The sequence below is a fragment of the Delphinus delphis genome, chromosome 13 (genome assembly GCF_949987515.2).
Source record: "Delphinus delphis chromosome 13, mDelDel1.2, whole genome shotgun sequence".
Classification (NCBI taxonomy): Eukaryota; Metazoa; Chordata; class Mammalia; order Artiodactyla; family Delphinidae; genus Delphinus; species Delphinus delphis.
The window spans coordinates 76,914,111-76,932,350 of NC_082695.1; the positions used below are offsets into that span (position 1 = coordinate 76,914,111).

General features: G+C 36.5%; 1 protein-coding gene and 1 non-coding gene across 2 annotated transcripts in view; both read right to left on the bottom strand.

Annotated features, from left to right (window-relative positions):
* Positions 1 to 2,289: 2,289 nt before the first annotated feature.
* Positions 2,290 to 2,421, bottom strand: LOC132436722 (small nucleolar RNA SNORA70). The gene has a single exon (XR_009521871.1). It is a non-coding gene; the product is annotated as a small nucleolar RNA SNORA70 (small nucleolar RNA).
* Positions 2,422 to 3,578: 1,157 nt separating this feature from the next.
* VPS4B (vacuolar protein sorting 4 homolog B) overlaps positions 3,579 to 18,240 on the bottom strand; it is a 33,804-nt gene continuing 19,142 nt past the window's right edge. Inside the window, exons 5-11 of the mRNA XM_060029180.1 lie at positions 17,196 to 17,315; positions 14,576 to 14,732; positions 14,038 to 14,186; positions 13,455 to 13,536; positions 11,948 to 12,167; positions 8,870 to 9,010; positions 3,579 to 7,277 (exon numbers count right to left, since the gene is read on the bottom strand). Of these exons, the coding sequence (XP_059885163.1) occupies positions 7,176 to 7,277; positions 8,870 to 9,010; positions 11,948 to 12,167; positions 13,455 to 13,536; positions 14,038 to 14,186; positions 14,576 to 14,732; positions 17,196 to 17,315 (971 nt within the window). The 3' untranslated portion in view covers positions 3,579 to 7,175. The remainder of the gene's footprint in view (positions 7,278 to 8,869; positions 9,011 to 11,947; positions 12,168 to 13,454; positions 13,537 to 14,037; positions 14,187 to 14,575; positions 14,733 to 17,195; positions 17,316 to 18,240) is intronic.

The following is an 18,240-nucleotide window of genomic DNA, read 5'->3' on the forward strand; positions in this document are numbered from 1 at the left end:
GGAGGGGGGAGTTCCAGGGGCCCTTCTTTTCCCATTAACCTTCACTCCTGGGGCCAGGGAACTGCTGTGGTGACTATGACCACTGCTGAGGATACTTGTGCAGAGTTCCACTGGGCCTGCTGTGGTGCAGACTCCAGTCAAAACTCCACCCCACTTATCACTTGCCTCCCATAGATGCTCTCTTGAATAGTGGACCACAATGACTTTCTGATTCTCTGGTAAAGAATATTAGCTCAGGAACTTCCCTGGCGGTCCAGTGGTAAAGACTCCGTGCTTCCAATGCAGGGGGCGTGGGTTCGATCACTGGTCGGGGAACTAAGATCCCACATGCTGTGGGGCACATCAAAAAAAAAAAAAAAAAAAACCACAAAAAACAAAGAATATTAGTTCAGAGCCAGTGTCCAATAATCCTGTGAGTATTCCCTTTCTTTATTTCATGGTAGCCTTAAGCAGCGTCAGACCCTTTGGGAAAGCTGAAGGGAAGCTCCCAGTGCACCTGAGATGTTCCTGTAGGATCCTTCCTCAACAATACAGAGTCTCCACTTCTTTCAGTGGTGTAGAGTCTATGACCGGATTGTGGTCTGGAAATTGAGTGGGGTGCTCCATCACGATGGGAAGACCTCTGCTTACCAGCTTTTTGGTTATACCAACACAGCAGCCCTTAGTAAAGACCCTAAGGACCCTGCCACCCTTGAATCACTGGTCAAGATCTCTGCAGGAAACAGCACCCCGGTTATCACGCCAGCCCTGCAGCCTAATGTGGTGACCAAGTCCACCTGGCTTGTGCTGGCTAATTGCCACTACTTGGCTTCTGCAACCAAAAGATCGTTTCCAGCTCCAATGAAATCAAGGACCCAGAAAAACACTCTGAAATGCCTTCCTTTCATCTATCAGTGCCTTGGTCAAGGGGCTGGGTTCTGGGTCTTCTCCAGGAACCTGTGGCTTTGTGAGTGATTCTCATGTGATAAATCCACTCCAGCGTTTCTCCTCCTAGATATTAGGTTCTTTCTTTCACATCACCTTAACTGGAGTTCAGAGTGGTCGACTGTCAAGTTCAGTTCCTTCAACCAGTAAAGCAAACAATTAAAATCACTCTTGGCTGCTCAGACGAAAATTCTAAATTCAGAATCTGTGTTGACTGAACCCATACTGATAGATTCAATCGTATCTGAAATCAGACGCTTTTCTTGGCTAATCACCGACATAATCCATTCCCACGCATAGTTCTCGAGATACTCAGAATCCTCCAAGCTCTCACAAATATACATATTTCGATAGTATGGATCCTACTCTACTAAATTTCCTTACGTTCACGTAAAATAATCTTGGTGAACCTGTGAATTCCACTGATATAATCTGCCAACCTGCAGGATCAAATACTGAGTTTTGCTTTTGATTACTTTAGTACTCTGAATACAACAAATGTTTCTTTTAGCACAGTCATGGAGGATCCCTGGGTTTCCAATTAGCAGTCCTTGAAGTTCTCACGCCTTCATTTTGTTGTACAGCAGCTGCAAAGTAGTTCCCCGATGTCTTGTCCTCACTGGACACTTCATTCCATGAGACCATAGACAATAACATAATTAGCCATTTCACCATCCAGTCAGATGCTATTGATGCTGCTGCGATCCTGTTTTTAACGTCCTGCCATCTTTGTGGTGCTCAAGATTGAAGGACCTGGGTGGCAGCACCTGATAAACCAAAGCTAGTCAAGGGCCCACATGACATCTGCCACTTAATGAAGAAAAGTAGCATCTCCCCACTTTGGTTCCTATAGCAGGAAGCCAGGGCCAGTCCCAAAACCAGGTAGCTGATTTAGATGAACATTCCTCCAAAGAACGTTTGATGAATATCTTTTGTTCTTCTTTTTGACAGGGAAATAGGATTTACCGGCGGACAGGAGTAAGGAGGGCACGGCGCCAAGGCGCTCAGGAGTGCAGGGCCCGCCATGTGTCCAGGGCCACGACTAGGGCTGTGTTCGACCCCACAGTCTTCCGGGGTCATGAGCTGCTTTTCGGCCACCATGTTTTCAAATTCATCCACATGAACCTTAGTACATCCCCGCTTCTTGGAGATGTGGTTCTTCTGGTGGCCAGGGAACTTGAACTTGGCCCCTTGGAGGGCCTCAATCACATGCTCCTCGTTCTGCAGCTTGGTGCCGACGCACATTATGACTTGGCCAATGTGGACCCTGGCCCCTGTGCCCTCGGGCTTTCCAAAGTCCCCGTGCATACCTGTCTGGAGCCTAGGTTGGGGACAGCATACCAGTCATGAATGTCCACTGGAAAGGGCTGTCTTCAAGGTACCTTAGGGTAACCTGTACAGGCAGCAGGCTGCACACACTACCGAGGAGGCTGTTTGCAGCTACTGCACACTGGGCGCCCATGGGGAAAAGAGCACAGTCGGCCAAATTGGCTGCAAACGCTGTCCTTTTTTCTTCTCTCTTTCTCTTCTTAAAGCCTCTTCTGTTATTTCATAGAGTTCCAGAGGAGACAAATTCCTGTGATCAGCCGTCAAGCTGACTGCAATTCTTACTTAAAAACTTTTACTTTCATTTTTGGAAATTAAAGTGTTTAAAGATAAAAACAAAGAAAAAAATAAGTATCCATATTTCTATCACGCAGATTTAGCCACTGTTAATTTCTTGATGTATTTGTCTTCATTCCTAATTTTCTTCTCTTTTAAAAGAAATAAAAATTGCAGGGTAACAGGGAGAGAGGCAAAAACTATACATGCTCATTGTAAAGTATTCAGACTTAGAAAAAATACAAAGACTCATTCACTCAATAAATATTTATTGAGCACCCGTCAGGCACCAATACTGTTCCAGACACTGAAGGTACAGGAGACAATAAAATAGACAAGAAAATCCCAGCTTTCATGGAATATACATGTTAGGAGGAAAAATTACAAATAAGAAAAGTAGTAAATTATATAGTATGTTGGAAGATGATAAGTGCTACAGAGAAAAATAAAGCAGGGATTGGGGTACAAGGAGAGTCACGACGAATTGCCACTTTAAGTAGGATGACCAGGGAAGGTCTCAGTGGAATCTGAAAATAAACTTAAAGGACCTGAAAGAGGTGAAGAAAGGAAAAAAATCAAGCCAAATCTCACTACCCATAAATAACATAATGAACGTAAGGTGAAAGTAATTCCAGATATCTTTCTATGTATATGTACAGATATCTGGATGAATGGTTATGATGAATGTACAGAAAGATACAGCTGGAAGAAATATACTGTTATAAAAAACGAATTCACACTATAAAAGATTTCTTTTCAATCATCAATAATCTGTTTATTAAGCACCTATTTTTGTTTCCAGAGACATACACATATACATACATGTATCTGTATCACCCAGATGTGGGTTTGGGATTGCATTAAATCTAGAATCAATTTGGTTAGAAACGATATATATATATTTTAAAAATTATTTATTTATGGCCTGTGGGACCTTAGTTCCCCAACCAGGGACTGAACCCAGACCCCTGGCAGTGGAAACACGGAGTCTTAACCACTGGACTACCAGGGAAGTCCCAGAAATGATATTTTTCTTAAGAGTCTTCCAACTCATGAATGGGTCCCACCACTCCATTTATTCAGGTCTTCTTTAGTTTCTTGTGGTAATGTTTCATAATTTTCTATGCTGAGGTCTTACACATCTTTCAGATTTATTTGAAGGTATCTGATGCTTTCTGATGTTACTGCAATCAGGATTTTTTTTTTTTAATCAGTAAGTACTGTTTTAATTTCAATTTCTAATTGTTGCTAGAATACAAAAATACAATTATTTTTATGTATTAGCCTGTATCCTGTAATCTTCTTAAATTCAGATTCTTTTTCTAAGTTTATTAATTTGGATTTTCTACATACACAATCATGTCACCTGAGAATAACAATTTTGCTTCTTCCTTTTTAACACTGGCTAGAATCTCCTGCACAAAACTGAACAGGAGTGGTGACAGCAGGCACCTTTGTCTTCTTCCTGATCTCTGGGGAGTTAAAGTTTTCAATAATTCACAATTAAGTATGATGTTCGTTAGAATTTTTTTGTTTCTTTAGTGGATGCTTTATTAAATTCAGAAGCTCTCTTCAATTCCTACTTTGAGTTAAAAAAAATCACAAACGGGTGCTGGATTTTATTAAATGCTTTTTATGACTCTATGAAGATAACTTTTTCCCTTTATTCCTGTAAATGTGGTAAATATTAATTTTTCAATTCTAAGCTACAGTCCTTGCTTTGCATTGCAGCATGTAAACGGAAACTTGCTGGTTTCTGTGGTGTAAATCACTTCCACCACGGCAGGTTTCAAGCTACCAATGAGGTGGCTGCAGAGGTGGGCAGCAATGTGTAAAAATGGTTCTTGTGAGCCAGTATGAGCCAGCTCTGGCACACCTCTGATTGCAGTTCCCAGGGACGAAAACGTACAACTTCACTAGACCAGCAGGAACAAAGCAACTTCAAATTACCTATTTTATTAAAAGTCTCACAGACAATCTAGGAAGTAGATAAAATATGGATATAACTCCCTTAATTTTTTCAAGTCTTTATTAAGTACCTAATAAACAGTGTCTAGAACTATGTTAATGCAAAGGAAAAAACATAACTCTTTGAAGAGCTTACAATCTAAACGATCTAAACAAAATTAACAGAGTGTGCTTGACACTTGGAGAAACATCTTAAGATAGTCACAACTCGGTGCTAAAGAAATCCAAAGGTTGGATGGGGTAGTCTAGGAATTCTTCCTGGAAGAGATTAGATGGGTCATGAGCTAGGTCTTAATGGAAATCACGGGATTTGGACTAGCAGAGGAAAGAAGAAAGGAGGCAGGAGAGCACCCGGTACCTGTGGGAGCTCACAAAGCTGGGCGACATTCCCAGCACTCTGCTGGGGAGGTGTGCCTCCATTTCCCACCTGTGCAGCTGCAAGTGGCTAAATGATACTTCACATTAGTAATCAAATACTCTCATTCTGGCTTTCTGCATGTTGATGACAGTAAGCTCAAAAACCAATTTTCTACTGAAATACTTTTATAATTAAGGTCTCTATAGAGTTTTCAGACTGGGATCAAAAAGTGTTCCTAAACTAATCCAGGGAATAGCTAGCTCATAGAGTTGCTCAAGTAGGGTTTACTTGGTGGCTCAGAAAACATCTACCCAAAATCAGAATGGCCAAGGTCCAGACAGAGCCCGAACATTGTTTCCTCTTGAGTATTTATCTGCCCATAAAGAACACATGGAAATGACCTATGCTCTACCATTCTAAAATAAGTCTAAAATTATTAGATTCTAGAAACAGTTTTAAAAGCAGAAATGTGGAAAATGGAGCTATGGCTAGAAGTGACATGGACACTGAGGCACGGTTCTCAGAGCACGTGTAGGAACTGAGTGATAAAGTATCCACTCATCATCAACACTGGACTTACACGCTACTTGGCCAATTTAAGTAAAATACTTCCTCAAAACAAATTTTGGATTCACAAAAACATCTGGATTTCAGCAATTAGTTATACTAATATAGTTATGTTAATTATCCTAATGATATGATTAATAGCAATACTGTATGATTCTGAGGTGGATAAAGTAAAATGTCTCGTAAGACGTCCGCAAAGAACTCGGTGTTGGTGTGCCAAGTTAATTCCCAACTCTCACACAGTAGTTACTGAAAAATAGAATTTTCATGTATACATCCTTAATTAATAATTTTTAATGATTTCTTTGTATCTAATCAATTTAGATAATATTTTCTCCTATATGGAAGATCCCAAAATAAAGAAGCACACACAGAATATAGCCAATAGTAGGTTGTATCAATTTACTTCACGTAAGAACAGCATATTTCAGGCCTACGACTTCCATTTAATATCAACGAAAACAACCTGTACAGAAAACCCAAAGGCAACCATATAGCACAATATGTAAAATGTGCAAATATACTTTAAAATGCAAGTTATCCTATAGCATTTTCAAGGCAGAACTTTATAGTAAATTAAGGAATCTACCTCATTCTAGCTGACTTAATAACCCTTTGCATGTAGAGCCAATGCAAATGTACAAGGCACAACTTAGTGTTGGTGCTCAAGTATGTAACACACACCCTCAGATTATTTATTTGAAGATATTAAAATAATACAATATCATGTTTGTATTTTATTATTTAAGGAGACATCAGCTCATTTCTAAAGCTTCATGAAACATTACACTGATAACATACGTGTGGCCAGGACGAGCTGTTCCCTGAACTTAAAAGGTAAAAGACAAGACTCTAGCTAACCTATATTAAAAAAAATTTATATATATGTACACACACACCGCCCCCATCACACACAAGAAACTTCCCATAATCCAAAGGGAGGCTGTTCCTTTTAGCAGAGGCTCCCATTACAGTATTCCACGGCAGAATTATTTAAAAGGTACACATTTATTAACCCCCTGTTTTGGTCAATCTTGCTACAAAAAGACACTGAAATAGACAATTTTCTTCTTCAAGGTAGAGACAATGCCTAATTTAGAGAGTCTTTCTCTTGAGATTGCACAGTAAAAGGTATTACTTAGTTAAATATAAAAAAAGCTTGCTGCTTTTACAGAAATTATTTAAATCTACATGGAGAAAAAAGTCAACCTATCAAAAAACCACTAAAAGCCTTGGCTAGAACACAATTCAAAACCTTTCAAACCCAATCAGTGCTCTTTGCTGTTTTACTGCCCATCCCTGAGAGTAAATCATTTTTAATTTTTGTAATAAAGTAAATAAATTTTACATTGACAAGAATGATGCTTAAGTTTTTTTTCAAAATATGAAATAAGCCCCACTTCATTTTAGTTAAAAAAAAAATGAATGCTCTTTGCAAAGACCACTATTTATAACAATTTAAAATATTTGTATCTCAATCAATTTTAATCTTTTTACTAGGTAATTTCTATGTTTTTGCTATTTATGTCACTCATTTGCTTATAACCCATTATTTTATAATTTTTGTTAACAGGAGGATTTAATTGGTAATGGAGCAAAAGTACATATAAAACTTAAATGAATGCTGAAGTGAGATCTCTATTTTCCTGCAGTAAAAGAGTTTTACCGGAAATAATCTGACTGCCATCCTAGAAAGGCAAAAATACCTATGAAAGAGAGAACACACGTGGTAAACGTCTTCCTTGTTGTCTTTGGTCTAGCCTTCTTGGCCAAAATCTTCTGTAAACTTCTTTAATTTCAACAAGTCGTGCTCATTGACTGTGGGCTTTGTGCTAGATAGTGACCGTAACATATCCGACTGTCAGGAAAAAGAAGTGGGGGAGTATTAGTAATAGATTTAACGGAATAAAAAACATTTCATTATCAACATTCCTAACTTTTGCCTAAGGTTAAATCTGAAAATCTGCATCGTGCCATAAACTACTGACAATAAACTCTCTTGTTTTCCTGAAGGACATCTTTGACCAAGTTATTCCTTTGCTTATAAACTTTCAGTTGCTTGCCTTGTCACGATCACAACTTTCAAAGGTTCCTCAGCACCCTGAGGAAGTACAGTCCTCTTAGCCTGATGATCAAGGCCTCCAGAATTAAGTCCCCGATCGCTTTTCTGGCCGTATCTGTTTATTCTTAAACAAGAGAGCAGTTGTCCAAGTGCAACTCAAAAGGAATACAGTCATTCACTTATACTTATGTGAAACAGAATAATACCATTTAATCAAAATCAACTAATCAAAAATTTTAACTGTTAGTTAAAATTACAATCAAAATGGTAAGAAAATATACAAATATCAAGGATTCATTAAGAAATTAACTTCTAGGCCATGTCTCCTGTAAAACAGTATGGAAAACAGTCAAAAGAACCAAAACGTTAAAAAATAAACCAAGGATTGCAACAAAAAAGGATTTCTGAATAATTTCTCAGATAAGCATTGTGGTTGATTAACACATAAATATATCTATGTTTACAGATATATTTCTCTCTATATATGCATACAAACTTATATACATATATGTACATATTTGTCTATATATCTAGGTCTACACATCATGTGAAAGTTACTGTTAATTTTGACATATAGATTTGAAAATCTATAACTAAAGCAGAAGATTTTTAAAAATGACTGTTTATCAATAAGAAAACATAATAAATGTACCTTTTCAATCACAGTAAGTTCCCTAAAATTAATATGGCTTACAAAATAATATAGTCTTACGAATTATTTTATTTCTTCCAATAGAAACTACAGCAATGTAATTTTTATGAATATTTTAATTCCTCTAATATAAACAGAAATGTAATTTTTTATAATAAAAATTTTGTTTTCAAAACTTTTTAAAAGAGTAGCGCATTATTTAAACTTTCTATGAAGCTCTGAGAAGTAAAACAGGAAAATACTATTATGAATACTATGATTCACGCATTAGCGTTTCTGGATATTTTACAAAATCTGAGATTCAGGGGAAAAAATTTTAACCAATCCCACCATTTTGGTGATAATATCCCAGCTATAAGACCTATAATGTCAGAAACCTGTATGTTTTTAAAAATAGCTTATTCACTTAAAATTTCCTCGAAGCCCAAGAAAACATTTTAAAGATAATTATTTTTTTATATTTTACATTCAACTAATCTTTAAAACTTTTTAAGTAGTTAGTATTAACCTTTTTGAACTAATTTTACAAAACTGAAAATTTTATCTGACAAATTATAAAATATAATTTTTTTCTGCCTGCACGGTGCAGCCTGTGAGAGGTTTAGTTCCCCAACCAGGACTCGAACCCGTGCCCCCTTCACTGGAAGCGTGGAGTCTTAACCACTGGACTGCCAGGGAAGTCCCCATAAAATATAACGTTTTAAAATTTTTCTTAAAAGCAAACAAAATGTCAAACCATGCAAACAACTGGCTCCAAAAGTTTATCCCCAGGGACATCCATCCACGTCATCTCAATGGCACCAGGATCACCTGGAGAACAGGGCGTTAGCAGATCATCTACTATGTTGTTAGGATCAGCTTGTGAAGGTCCGCAAACCTGGAATAAACAGTACAACAACAGAACAAATTAAATAAACATTAAGATTTAGACCAGGGCTTCCCTGGTGGCACAGTGGTTGAGAGTCTGCCTGCTGTTGCAGGGGACACGGGTTCGTGCCCCGGTCCGGAAAGATCCCGCATGCCGCGGAGCGGCTGGGCCTGTGAGCCATGGCCGCTGAGCCTGAGCATCCGGAGCCTGTGCTCCGCAATGGGAGAGGCCACAGCAGTGAGAGGCCCACGTACCGCAAAAAAAAAAAAAAAAAGATTTAGACCATTATCAGGAAATCTGAAAATGTACTAGTATTTTATGTTTTGCTAAAATGCTTACTTCTGAAAATAAACAGAAGCGTATACAACAAAAAGTGCAATTAGCTCTGGGTGATGGGATAGATTTTGCTTGATTTTAATTTTTTTCTTGGATGATTTTCTATATTTTAAATTTCCTACAATAAATTACTTAGATGATCATAGGGAGAAAATAAGTTAAAATAAAGTAAAGAAACAATTACCTGTAGCTAAAATTTTCTTTTTTTTTTCCTAATGATTATTAGGTGGTCATAATCCTAGAGACCAAAAATAGACTTACTTAACACACTGCTATATTTAAAATAGATAACCAACAAGGACCTACTGTATAACACAGGGAACTCCGCTCAATACTCCGTAATAACCTAAATGGGAAAAGAATTCGAAAAAGAATAGATACATGTATAACAATCACTTTGCTGTACGAAACTACCACAGCAATGTTAATCAACTATACTCCCAAAAAAAAAAAAAAAAAAAGACCTACTTAAAAATTCCTTTAAGTTACTCTGTTTTCCATAGCCAAGAAATTTCTGTGATCTTTGGAAGGTTTATTATCGTGAAATTACTGAATCTTTGTCTTTCCCCACAAAAACTCCTTCTTCAAATATAAGTACAAAATTAAATGCTGAATGTAATTTCAGTGCTATCTTACAATTCATAACTGATTTAAAAGAAAAAGTTTTAATAACATCCAGAAAAAGAAACTTTGTGACACAGAGTCACATATAGTATTTAGAAGGCAACACACTTGTATCAAACCAGGGACTGCTTTCATACTTAATACTTGTTTTACAATGATCAATCTTAAATACTGTCTCAGGATTGGGGCAGGGGTAGAGAAATAAATATTTTCACTTTACTATGTGTATTTTATTGTCTGTCTTTGCTCACAACAATTTCAGTGGCAGGGATTTTTGTGTTTTTTAACTTAAGTACTTTAAGTACTTTTAACTTAAGTACTTAAGTTTAACTTAAGTACTCTGACTTACCTCTGGGCCCAGATTAGTACTTATACATTTAATAAATAAAATACACAGGCAAACTTGTTCTTGCTAATTGAAAAATGGAGAAGATGGAGCCACAGAAAGATCTACTATAGTTGGTGATACAAACGGCCTGATGTTAAAAGAGATTTGCCTGGGAATTCCCCAGTGGTCCAGTGGTTAGGACTCGCTGCTTTCACTGCCGGGTTCAATCCCTGGTCCGGGAACTAAGATCCTGCAAGCTGTGCAGCACGGGCCAAAAAACAAAAAGAGAAAGAAAGAAAGAAAGAAAAACGAAATTTGGCTGCTTCAACTCTATCCTCCTAACAAGGGCCTGGCTTTAGGGTCATACAAGCCATCCCTAGTAGTTATACAGAGAACTGAATGGAAAGTTCTGAGTATGAAAGGACTGAGTTCCTTCTAAATGGCCAAGAGAATTTAAGAAAAAACACAACAGTTGTGGCATAAACTTGATTCTGAGCTAACCATATTTCTCTCAGTAACGAAATGGCTGAAGAAGAGATGAGTAATATTTACTGGGCTATTCAGGTACCATGACAGCTGTTTTATGAATATTCCTTCATTTCATTTTCATAAGAGCATTTCAAAGTAGTAATTATCATCCTTACTTAAGAGATGATAAAAACTGAGACTTAAAAAGGTAATGCAATTTGGTCAAGGAGATAAAACAAGTAAATTGTAGAGTCAGGCTTCAAATTCAGGTTTTAATTCAAGCTCCTCATTTAAAAAAAAATTTTACTGTGGTATATAACAGACATATATGTGTATCAGAGTCATGACATATTAGTTTGTCATATACCGATGGATTAGGTTTGCTAACAGTGTTTCAGGATTTTCATATCTACGTTCATGAGCATACTGGAGACTGCTGTCCTCAGCAAAAGAGCTGGTCCAAATTATCTAATCTACTGTTACTTAAATTGAATATCCCAAGACCACAGTCTTTTCACAAAACTCTCTCTCAAACCATATACACTCAAGTCATTCATGCAGACCAAACAGTACATGGGAGGAGCAGGAGAGAAGAATGGTTGAGGCTTCTGAAGTACACCTTACCTAGAGAAAAACCACACCTCCAATCCTCTCTAGCTGTACCTTGGCAAACTGTGTTAAAAACATCCAAGTCCCAGTTTAATCATGTTAGTCTAGAACTAACCATCAACAGGTGGCTATATGTACCTTTCGTAGAGCTTCTGTGAGGACCAAATGAAATAGGAAGATGATGGAGCAAACACAGTGCTGGGCACGTGAATATTTAAACAATATTAGCTATTATTATTTTTACTTTATTGATGAGGTGTAAACATACTAGATTCTGCTCGAGGATATTCTAGTTACATCAGAGACAATCACAGATTTAAGTTTCTATATTTATATCAAAATAATAAATACTTCAAAAATCACTGCATACGAAGTTTTAAAACACTTTGGGAGAACTTATTTTCAATGAAATGGAAACATAATCTTTTATGTAAATCTACTTATTTATTATACAAAACTGAAATCTTCCTAAAATTCCTATACAAAAATGAAATCTTCCAAAAATTCTTCAAAGACAAGTCAATCATGGTCTCAAAGCTTGATTTTAAAAATATATGAAAAGATGGATAAAAGTTCCTTACCTTTTTAAAATGAGTAGCTGACTGTACTTTCCTAACTGGCTGCATAAGTGCATCACGTACAATGACACTTATGTCTGCCCCTGAATAGCCTTCAGTTTTCTTCCCAAGTTCCCGGACATCTGCTTCTGTTAGACTGTTCTGAGTGGTCCCCAAGTGCAGTTTAAACATTGCTGCTCGGGCATGGGCCTCAGGCAAAGGAATATAAATTCGTTTCTCAAATCTTAAAATGAAAAAAAAAATTACATCAAGAATATTACTATATAATACTATTTAATTTCTATTAAAAATTAGTTTTTCAAGAAGAAACAAGATATTTAGATATTCTCATTTATACAAAGTTAAGCTGAATAAATTAAATGGGCCCATATCCATCAGAGTTAAACAGATACATATTTAGGTTAATAAAGGGGAAATATCCAGAACACATTAATAAAACCAAAATAGCCAGGGAACCAGTCTGGAGTGCTTTAGTTTTTCTCACATGATTTTTGAATTATTTTGGCCAGAGTGTTCACATGTCTGGAATTCATGACACGACATGTCCTACAGGATTACAATTTCCTGTAGAATGACACTCTGAACTCCTGATCAAGGGATTAATATGATTAAAAGTGTGAAATAAGAGATGACAAAAGAATTACCTAAATTCTAAGGAGTAAAATCACTCAAAATCTTATAATTTTGCTTGCCTTCTTAGAATTTCAGCATTTGGAGATAAGGAGGAAGCAATGAGGGACAATTTAAATGGGTCTGTGAAGACATTTTCTTCTCCAGGTAATTATTCTCTGTGGCAATAAGAGGAATTTTAAAAGTTTCCACCATCTCTAGAGATGGGTTTAGAATTAGGCCATTTTTCAAAAATAACCAGCACATTTCCTTTCTTGATACTGGATGGTAATCTAACATTCTGGCAAACCATCAAGTGAATGGGGTAAAAGCAGCAAAAACTGAAGTGTTCATTTTTACCATGCACAATTAAATCAATGGGATAGGGAACTGTGAAGCAGTGAAAAGTAAGGAGTCTGTATACCTTTCCTGTAGCTCAAGTTTCATATTCAGTTAAAAAATTATAGACAGAATTTTTTAAACTGAAACTATATCTTTCTTAGCATACTTTAACTTGTAGAATTGTCATTTTGCTAAAATTTTATATTTAGCAAAATGGAAAAACCTTCAATGGAAGGTTTTTCCATTGAAATATCAAACTGTATATATAAATTTCTGAAGCATCAGTGCACCTACTAAGCTTAATTAGAACTAAAGTAAGCATCAGGTAACATACTTTCGAACGTGAAAGATTCCAGTAGGTGTAAATCTTGGATCTTGAACACAGCAGGCAAACAAACAAGTGCCTGCCTCTCTTCCCTAAGGCGGGGGCCAATAGGGTTCAAGCACATTAAAAAACATTCTGAAGTTATCAGAATGCCTCCTCAACTAGACAGAATGGGAATTAATATTCACTTATTATATTGTAATTAGAAATAAGGTATTTACTGTATCGTCATACCTTCGCCTAATGGCAGAATCCAGAACCCAGGGTATATTTGTAGCTCCCAGAACCAAAATTCCATCATTGTCCACACCAACCCCTGCATCAAAATAGGTAATGTTTTAAATAATTTGTCATTTCAAGTGTTCTTTGAACATCATATGTTCTCTTATGAACGTGGTACTTTAATGTTAAAATGCCTCATCTTGAGACTTTCTCTCTGAAAAAAACTGTATTTAACCACATTTCTTACTACTAGAATATGATGCAAATATTCCCTAAAATCTCCTAAACTGTGGGAAAATACTATTAATACTGTTTTCAAAATATTTCTTGAAAGATTTAATTTGAAGTTTATATATTCCTTTTATTGATATTGTTTCTGGCATGTTATAAGTGAATATATTAATCTCTTCACTATTTATACCAACGAGATGATTACAACTGGGTAAAAATTATGTATGCATGTGGATCAGAACGAGACATGGCATAAGACTTGGACTATAAGAACGGAGAAATGCTGCTTGAAAGTTTTTCCATTACTATCATAATAATGATTATACGATAAAGAGAAACTATTTTAAAAAATCAGCAACACTACCTTGCATTTGAACTAGGAACTCTGTCTTAATTCTACGTGCAGCTTCACTTTCATTTTCACTTCTTGAACCACACAGAGAATCAATTTCATCAATGAAGATAATGGAAGGTTTACTCTCTCTGGCAAGTTGGAATAAGTACTTAACTTGCCTAAAAATAAATAAAGGTTTCAATTTCTAAAAAAAATAGTAAATGACACATGACAATGAAAAACCTAAAACAAAACTATATACCAATAGTATAGGAACTCTACAGATTAAAAAGTCTCATCACGTTTTGATCTCTAAAATAAGATTACTACATTTGGATAATTCATTTCATGATTTACTAAACCATACACATATCATATATGCTATCTTCTCCCTATGAAATAAATTCCAAACTAGGGACTAATCTAACAGAAATGAATACCACCTGTATTTATAATAGCACTTTTTTTGAATGTCTATTAATGATATAAGAAACCTATTACTTTATAGACTGAAATAGTGACTATCAGGCAAAGAAAAACTTAAAAAAAAAATCAATTTACTACTTACTTTTCACTTTCACCTAGCCACTTAGAAACAAGGTCAGAGGAAGATATTGAGAAAAATGTTGAGTTGTTTGCTTCTGTTGCTACAGCTTTGGCCAAATAGGATTTTCCTGTTCCAGGTGGCCCAAATAACAGGATTCCCCTCCAAGGTGTTCTCTTGCCTAAAATTTGCATTAGAAAAATAACATGAGACTTTCAAGACTGTTGACTTCAGTTACCAGAGACATCATCCACAGTGAAGAATACCGTGAAGAGGTTTCCACTCTAAAGCTAGCCGTAGAATAAAACAACATTTAAATAAATCAATCTAAGGTAAGTATGTCCTAAGTGTACTTTGCTTTTTCTAGAGACCACTGTGTCAAAACTGTGTTTATATAGCTATAATCCTTCTAAGAGAAAGTTCATTTGCTTGCTCACTCATTCAACCACTACATATTGAAACCACGACATGTAGGCAGAGAACTATGAATACAAGGATCTCTGCCTTCCAAGGCCTTCCAGTCTATTAAAGAGAAAAGAATTCAGTTAAAAGGTACTTCCTGATCATCTACTATGTGCACTGCTCAACATCAGAATATTGTAGGAGAAACTATACTCACAGGAGAAGGGCAGCTGGAAATATTCTTTTAAAAATATTTATGACCTTTGGAGGAGCGAAACTAACACAGTTTGGATGACTGGTGAAGTTCTACTCAATTCCTGATTCCACAAGGAAGCACAGGTTATTTCAGGTGGCAGATTCCCATTCCAGTGCTTGGGTAATGATAAGCGGACTCTACCTTAAATACTAGTTTTGCCAAAATATAATAGCAAGTGAACAAGTAAATTCTTTGTATCTCAGTTCTGCTAATGAGAAATTATAATGCTGCCTTAAATAAACCAGGCTGGGTTACAACTGGCAATAAAATATCAAATACACATTAAAAAAACCTACTAGGTGTAAACTGTGGGTGGACACACGGTGTCTGTAAAAGAATGATATACAGACGACTGATGGCAAAACTAAATATCATGTTTATTGTTATGAAAGCCTCAACTTTTACTTGAATTCTATTTGCCTATTTTAAATGTCTGCAATTATAAATCAGTGTTCTCTTAAGTGCGGTACATATACCACTGGTGGCAATGAGATGCTTTTAGGTGGTATACAAATACTTTTCAATTAAGTAATTTTTAAAATGCATTCTATAAAAACACTAATTTTTCCATTTATAGAGATACAAAGAAGTCTTCTAAAATAAAGTTACTAAGTAAAAACAAGTGAGCAAAACAATCTATGGTATTAGAAGTCAAAAGCGTGATTACCTCTGGGGAGGAAAGAGGCAGAGAGGGATTTCTAGGTTACCAGCAGTACTTTTTTATCTGGGTGATGATTATACAGGTGTACTCTGATAATTTATGAAGCTGAACACTTATGGGTTCCTGCATGTCTTTGTATATTATGTTACAGTTTAATAAAAAGTCTGCTCTAAAAGTGAGTGATTTAAAGAAAAATATTTAAAAAATAATGGTACACGTATATGGAAAAATTCATGAAGATGACACATATAGGACTCATGTTTGGGAAACACTGGTGTAAGTAACACAACATAAAATGAGTTCAACCGTATTTTTGTACCTTTATAGGATTATGATGTCAACTTTTACACTGTTAGTTTCATATTCCTGAAGTGAGGTTGTGAGTCGTACCTCGAAGCTAGGTGGACAACGGGTGGCCCACGGGTCCTTGCTCTTCATCACTGCTCTATACGACATCACTGTCTGGACCTGTTCAGTTTGAGGCCAATATCACAGATTTGCTCTCTACATAAACCAGCTTGCTTTTAAAAGGAAAAACCTCTGTTTCACTGTTAGACTGTGGGTATAGCCATATCACAAACACAGGCTATCAGTCAAAAAAAGGACAACGTGAAGGAACGGTTCAGCACAGACAAACCACGTACTGCTGGAGCTGTAACTTCAACTGTACCCAGATGGTGGGTTAGCCATATTCTCCTTGCAGTGATAAAGAGCTACTAGAGGATACGTGCTTCATATGAAACTGTTCAATAATTTTAACTCCTCTGTTTAAGAAATGGAAATACTCTTATAAGACTAGTACATGTCCACTGCAAAAAAATTCAGATCAAAGTCAAAGGAGAAAGTAAAAATCACCCATAATCTCATCTCCTAGACATACATTAACATTTTTATGTCAATCTTTCTACACCTATTTCTCAGCACACACATTTAACAACGTGGAATCATACTATACATACTATGTAAATTGCTTTTTGATCTTTACAATATAGGTGGACATTCTTCTATGTCAATTATAATGTAGATCTAAATTTCTTAATGTAGATGGTATCCTATACTCTAATGAGTGCACAGTATTCTACTGTATGTCCATGATCTACCCTATGCCCTACTGTTTGACATTTAGGTTTTTTTGCAATAAATATATTATAAATATGTATATGCATATGAAATAAGCATCTGTGTAAAGGTATATCACTGCCTTACAACAGAATTAAGGTAACAACTCGTGATATAATGACAAGAATTCACAATACTTTACTTCAGTCATCAACACATTTAAAAAAAAAAAACCATCAAAAATAATTATTTAAAGGTCATCTCACCCGTAAAGAGATGAGGAAATTTAATAGGCAATATCACAGCCTCTTTCAGTGCTTCTTTGGCTCCCTCGAGACCGGCAACATCGCTCCATTTCACATTTGGTCGCTCTATAACAATGGCGCCTACAAAAAATTAGGTCATCTTTAAAGAGGACTATTCCATCACATTTAGAAGACAACAAGAAATAATGATGAAATACAGAAATGCATTATAACTTTGTCTGGAAAAGTTCTATGTATTAAAAACATTTCTGAAAGTGTGTGATGAGGACGAAGTTGTTAGGGAGTAGTGAGGGGGAGTCAGGACCTGGGGTGGGGAGCCAGATAACCTGGGGTAAAGTCACTTAACGTTTCTACCTCCACTTCCTCACGGTGAAATAAAAACAATACCATCTGCCCAAACTACTTAGACAGGTTAGTAGAAAGATCAAATAACGTAATGAACATTAGAGTGCTAGGAAGAGCACCAAACGTTACAAAAAGTAGTTGTAATGTTTGAGTACGTTGATTCTGGAATAGCTCCTATTTCTCTCTCTCTTTTTTTTTTTTTTTTTGCGGTACGCGGCCTCTCACCACTGTGGCTTCTCCGGTTGCGGAGCACAGGCTCCGTACGCGCAGGCTCAGCGGCCATAGCTCACGCGCCCAGCCGCTCCACGGACCGGGGCACGAATCCGTGTCCCCTGCAGCGGCAGGCGGACTCTCAACCACTGCGCCACCAGGGAAGCCCTATTTCTCCTTCTAATCAAAAGAAACGGTGATCTAATGCTCTCCTTAACTACAGAAAGAAAATATACTTAACGACTTTAACTGAAGATAGGCACATGGATGGATGGATGGATAGAGGGAGAGGGGAAGGGAGGGGCGAGGAAGGGACAGGGATGATGGAGAGGAGAAGGTGTACTCTTACAGACACGCAATACTTTCCCAAGGTTTGCCAAATTTTCTATCCGGCTTCTAAATAGACCTATTTACAATTTTTGTACATTAACAAAGTCATTCAAATGATTTAGTTTTTGGACACAATATATTCAAAAGCCATAGCAAACTG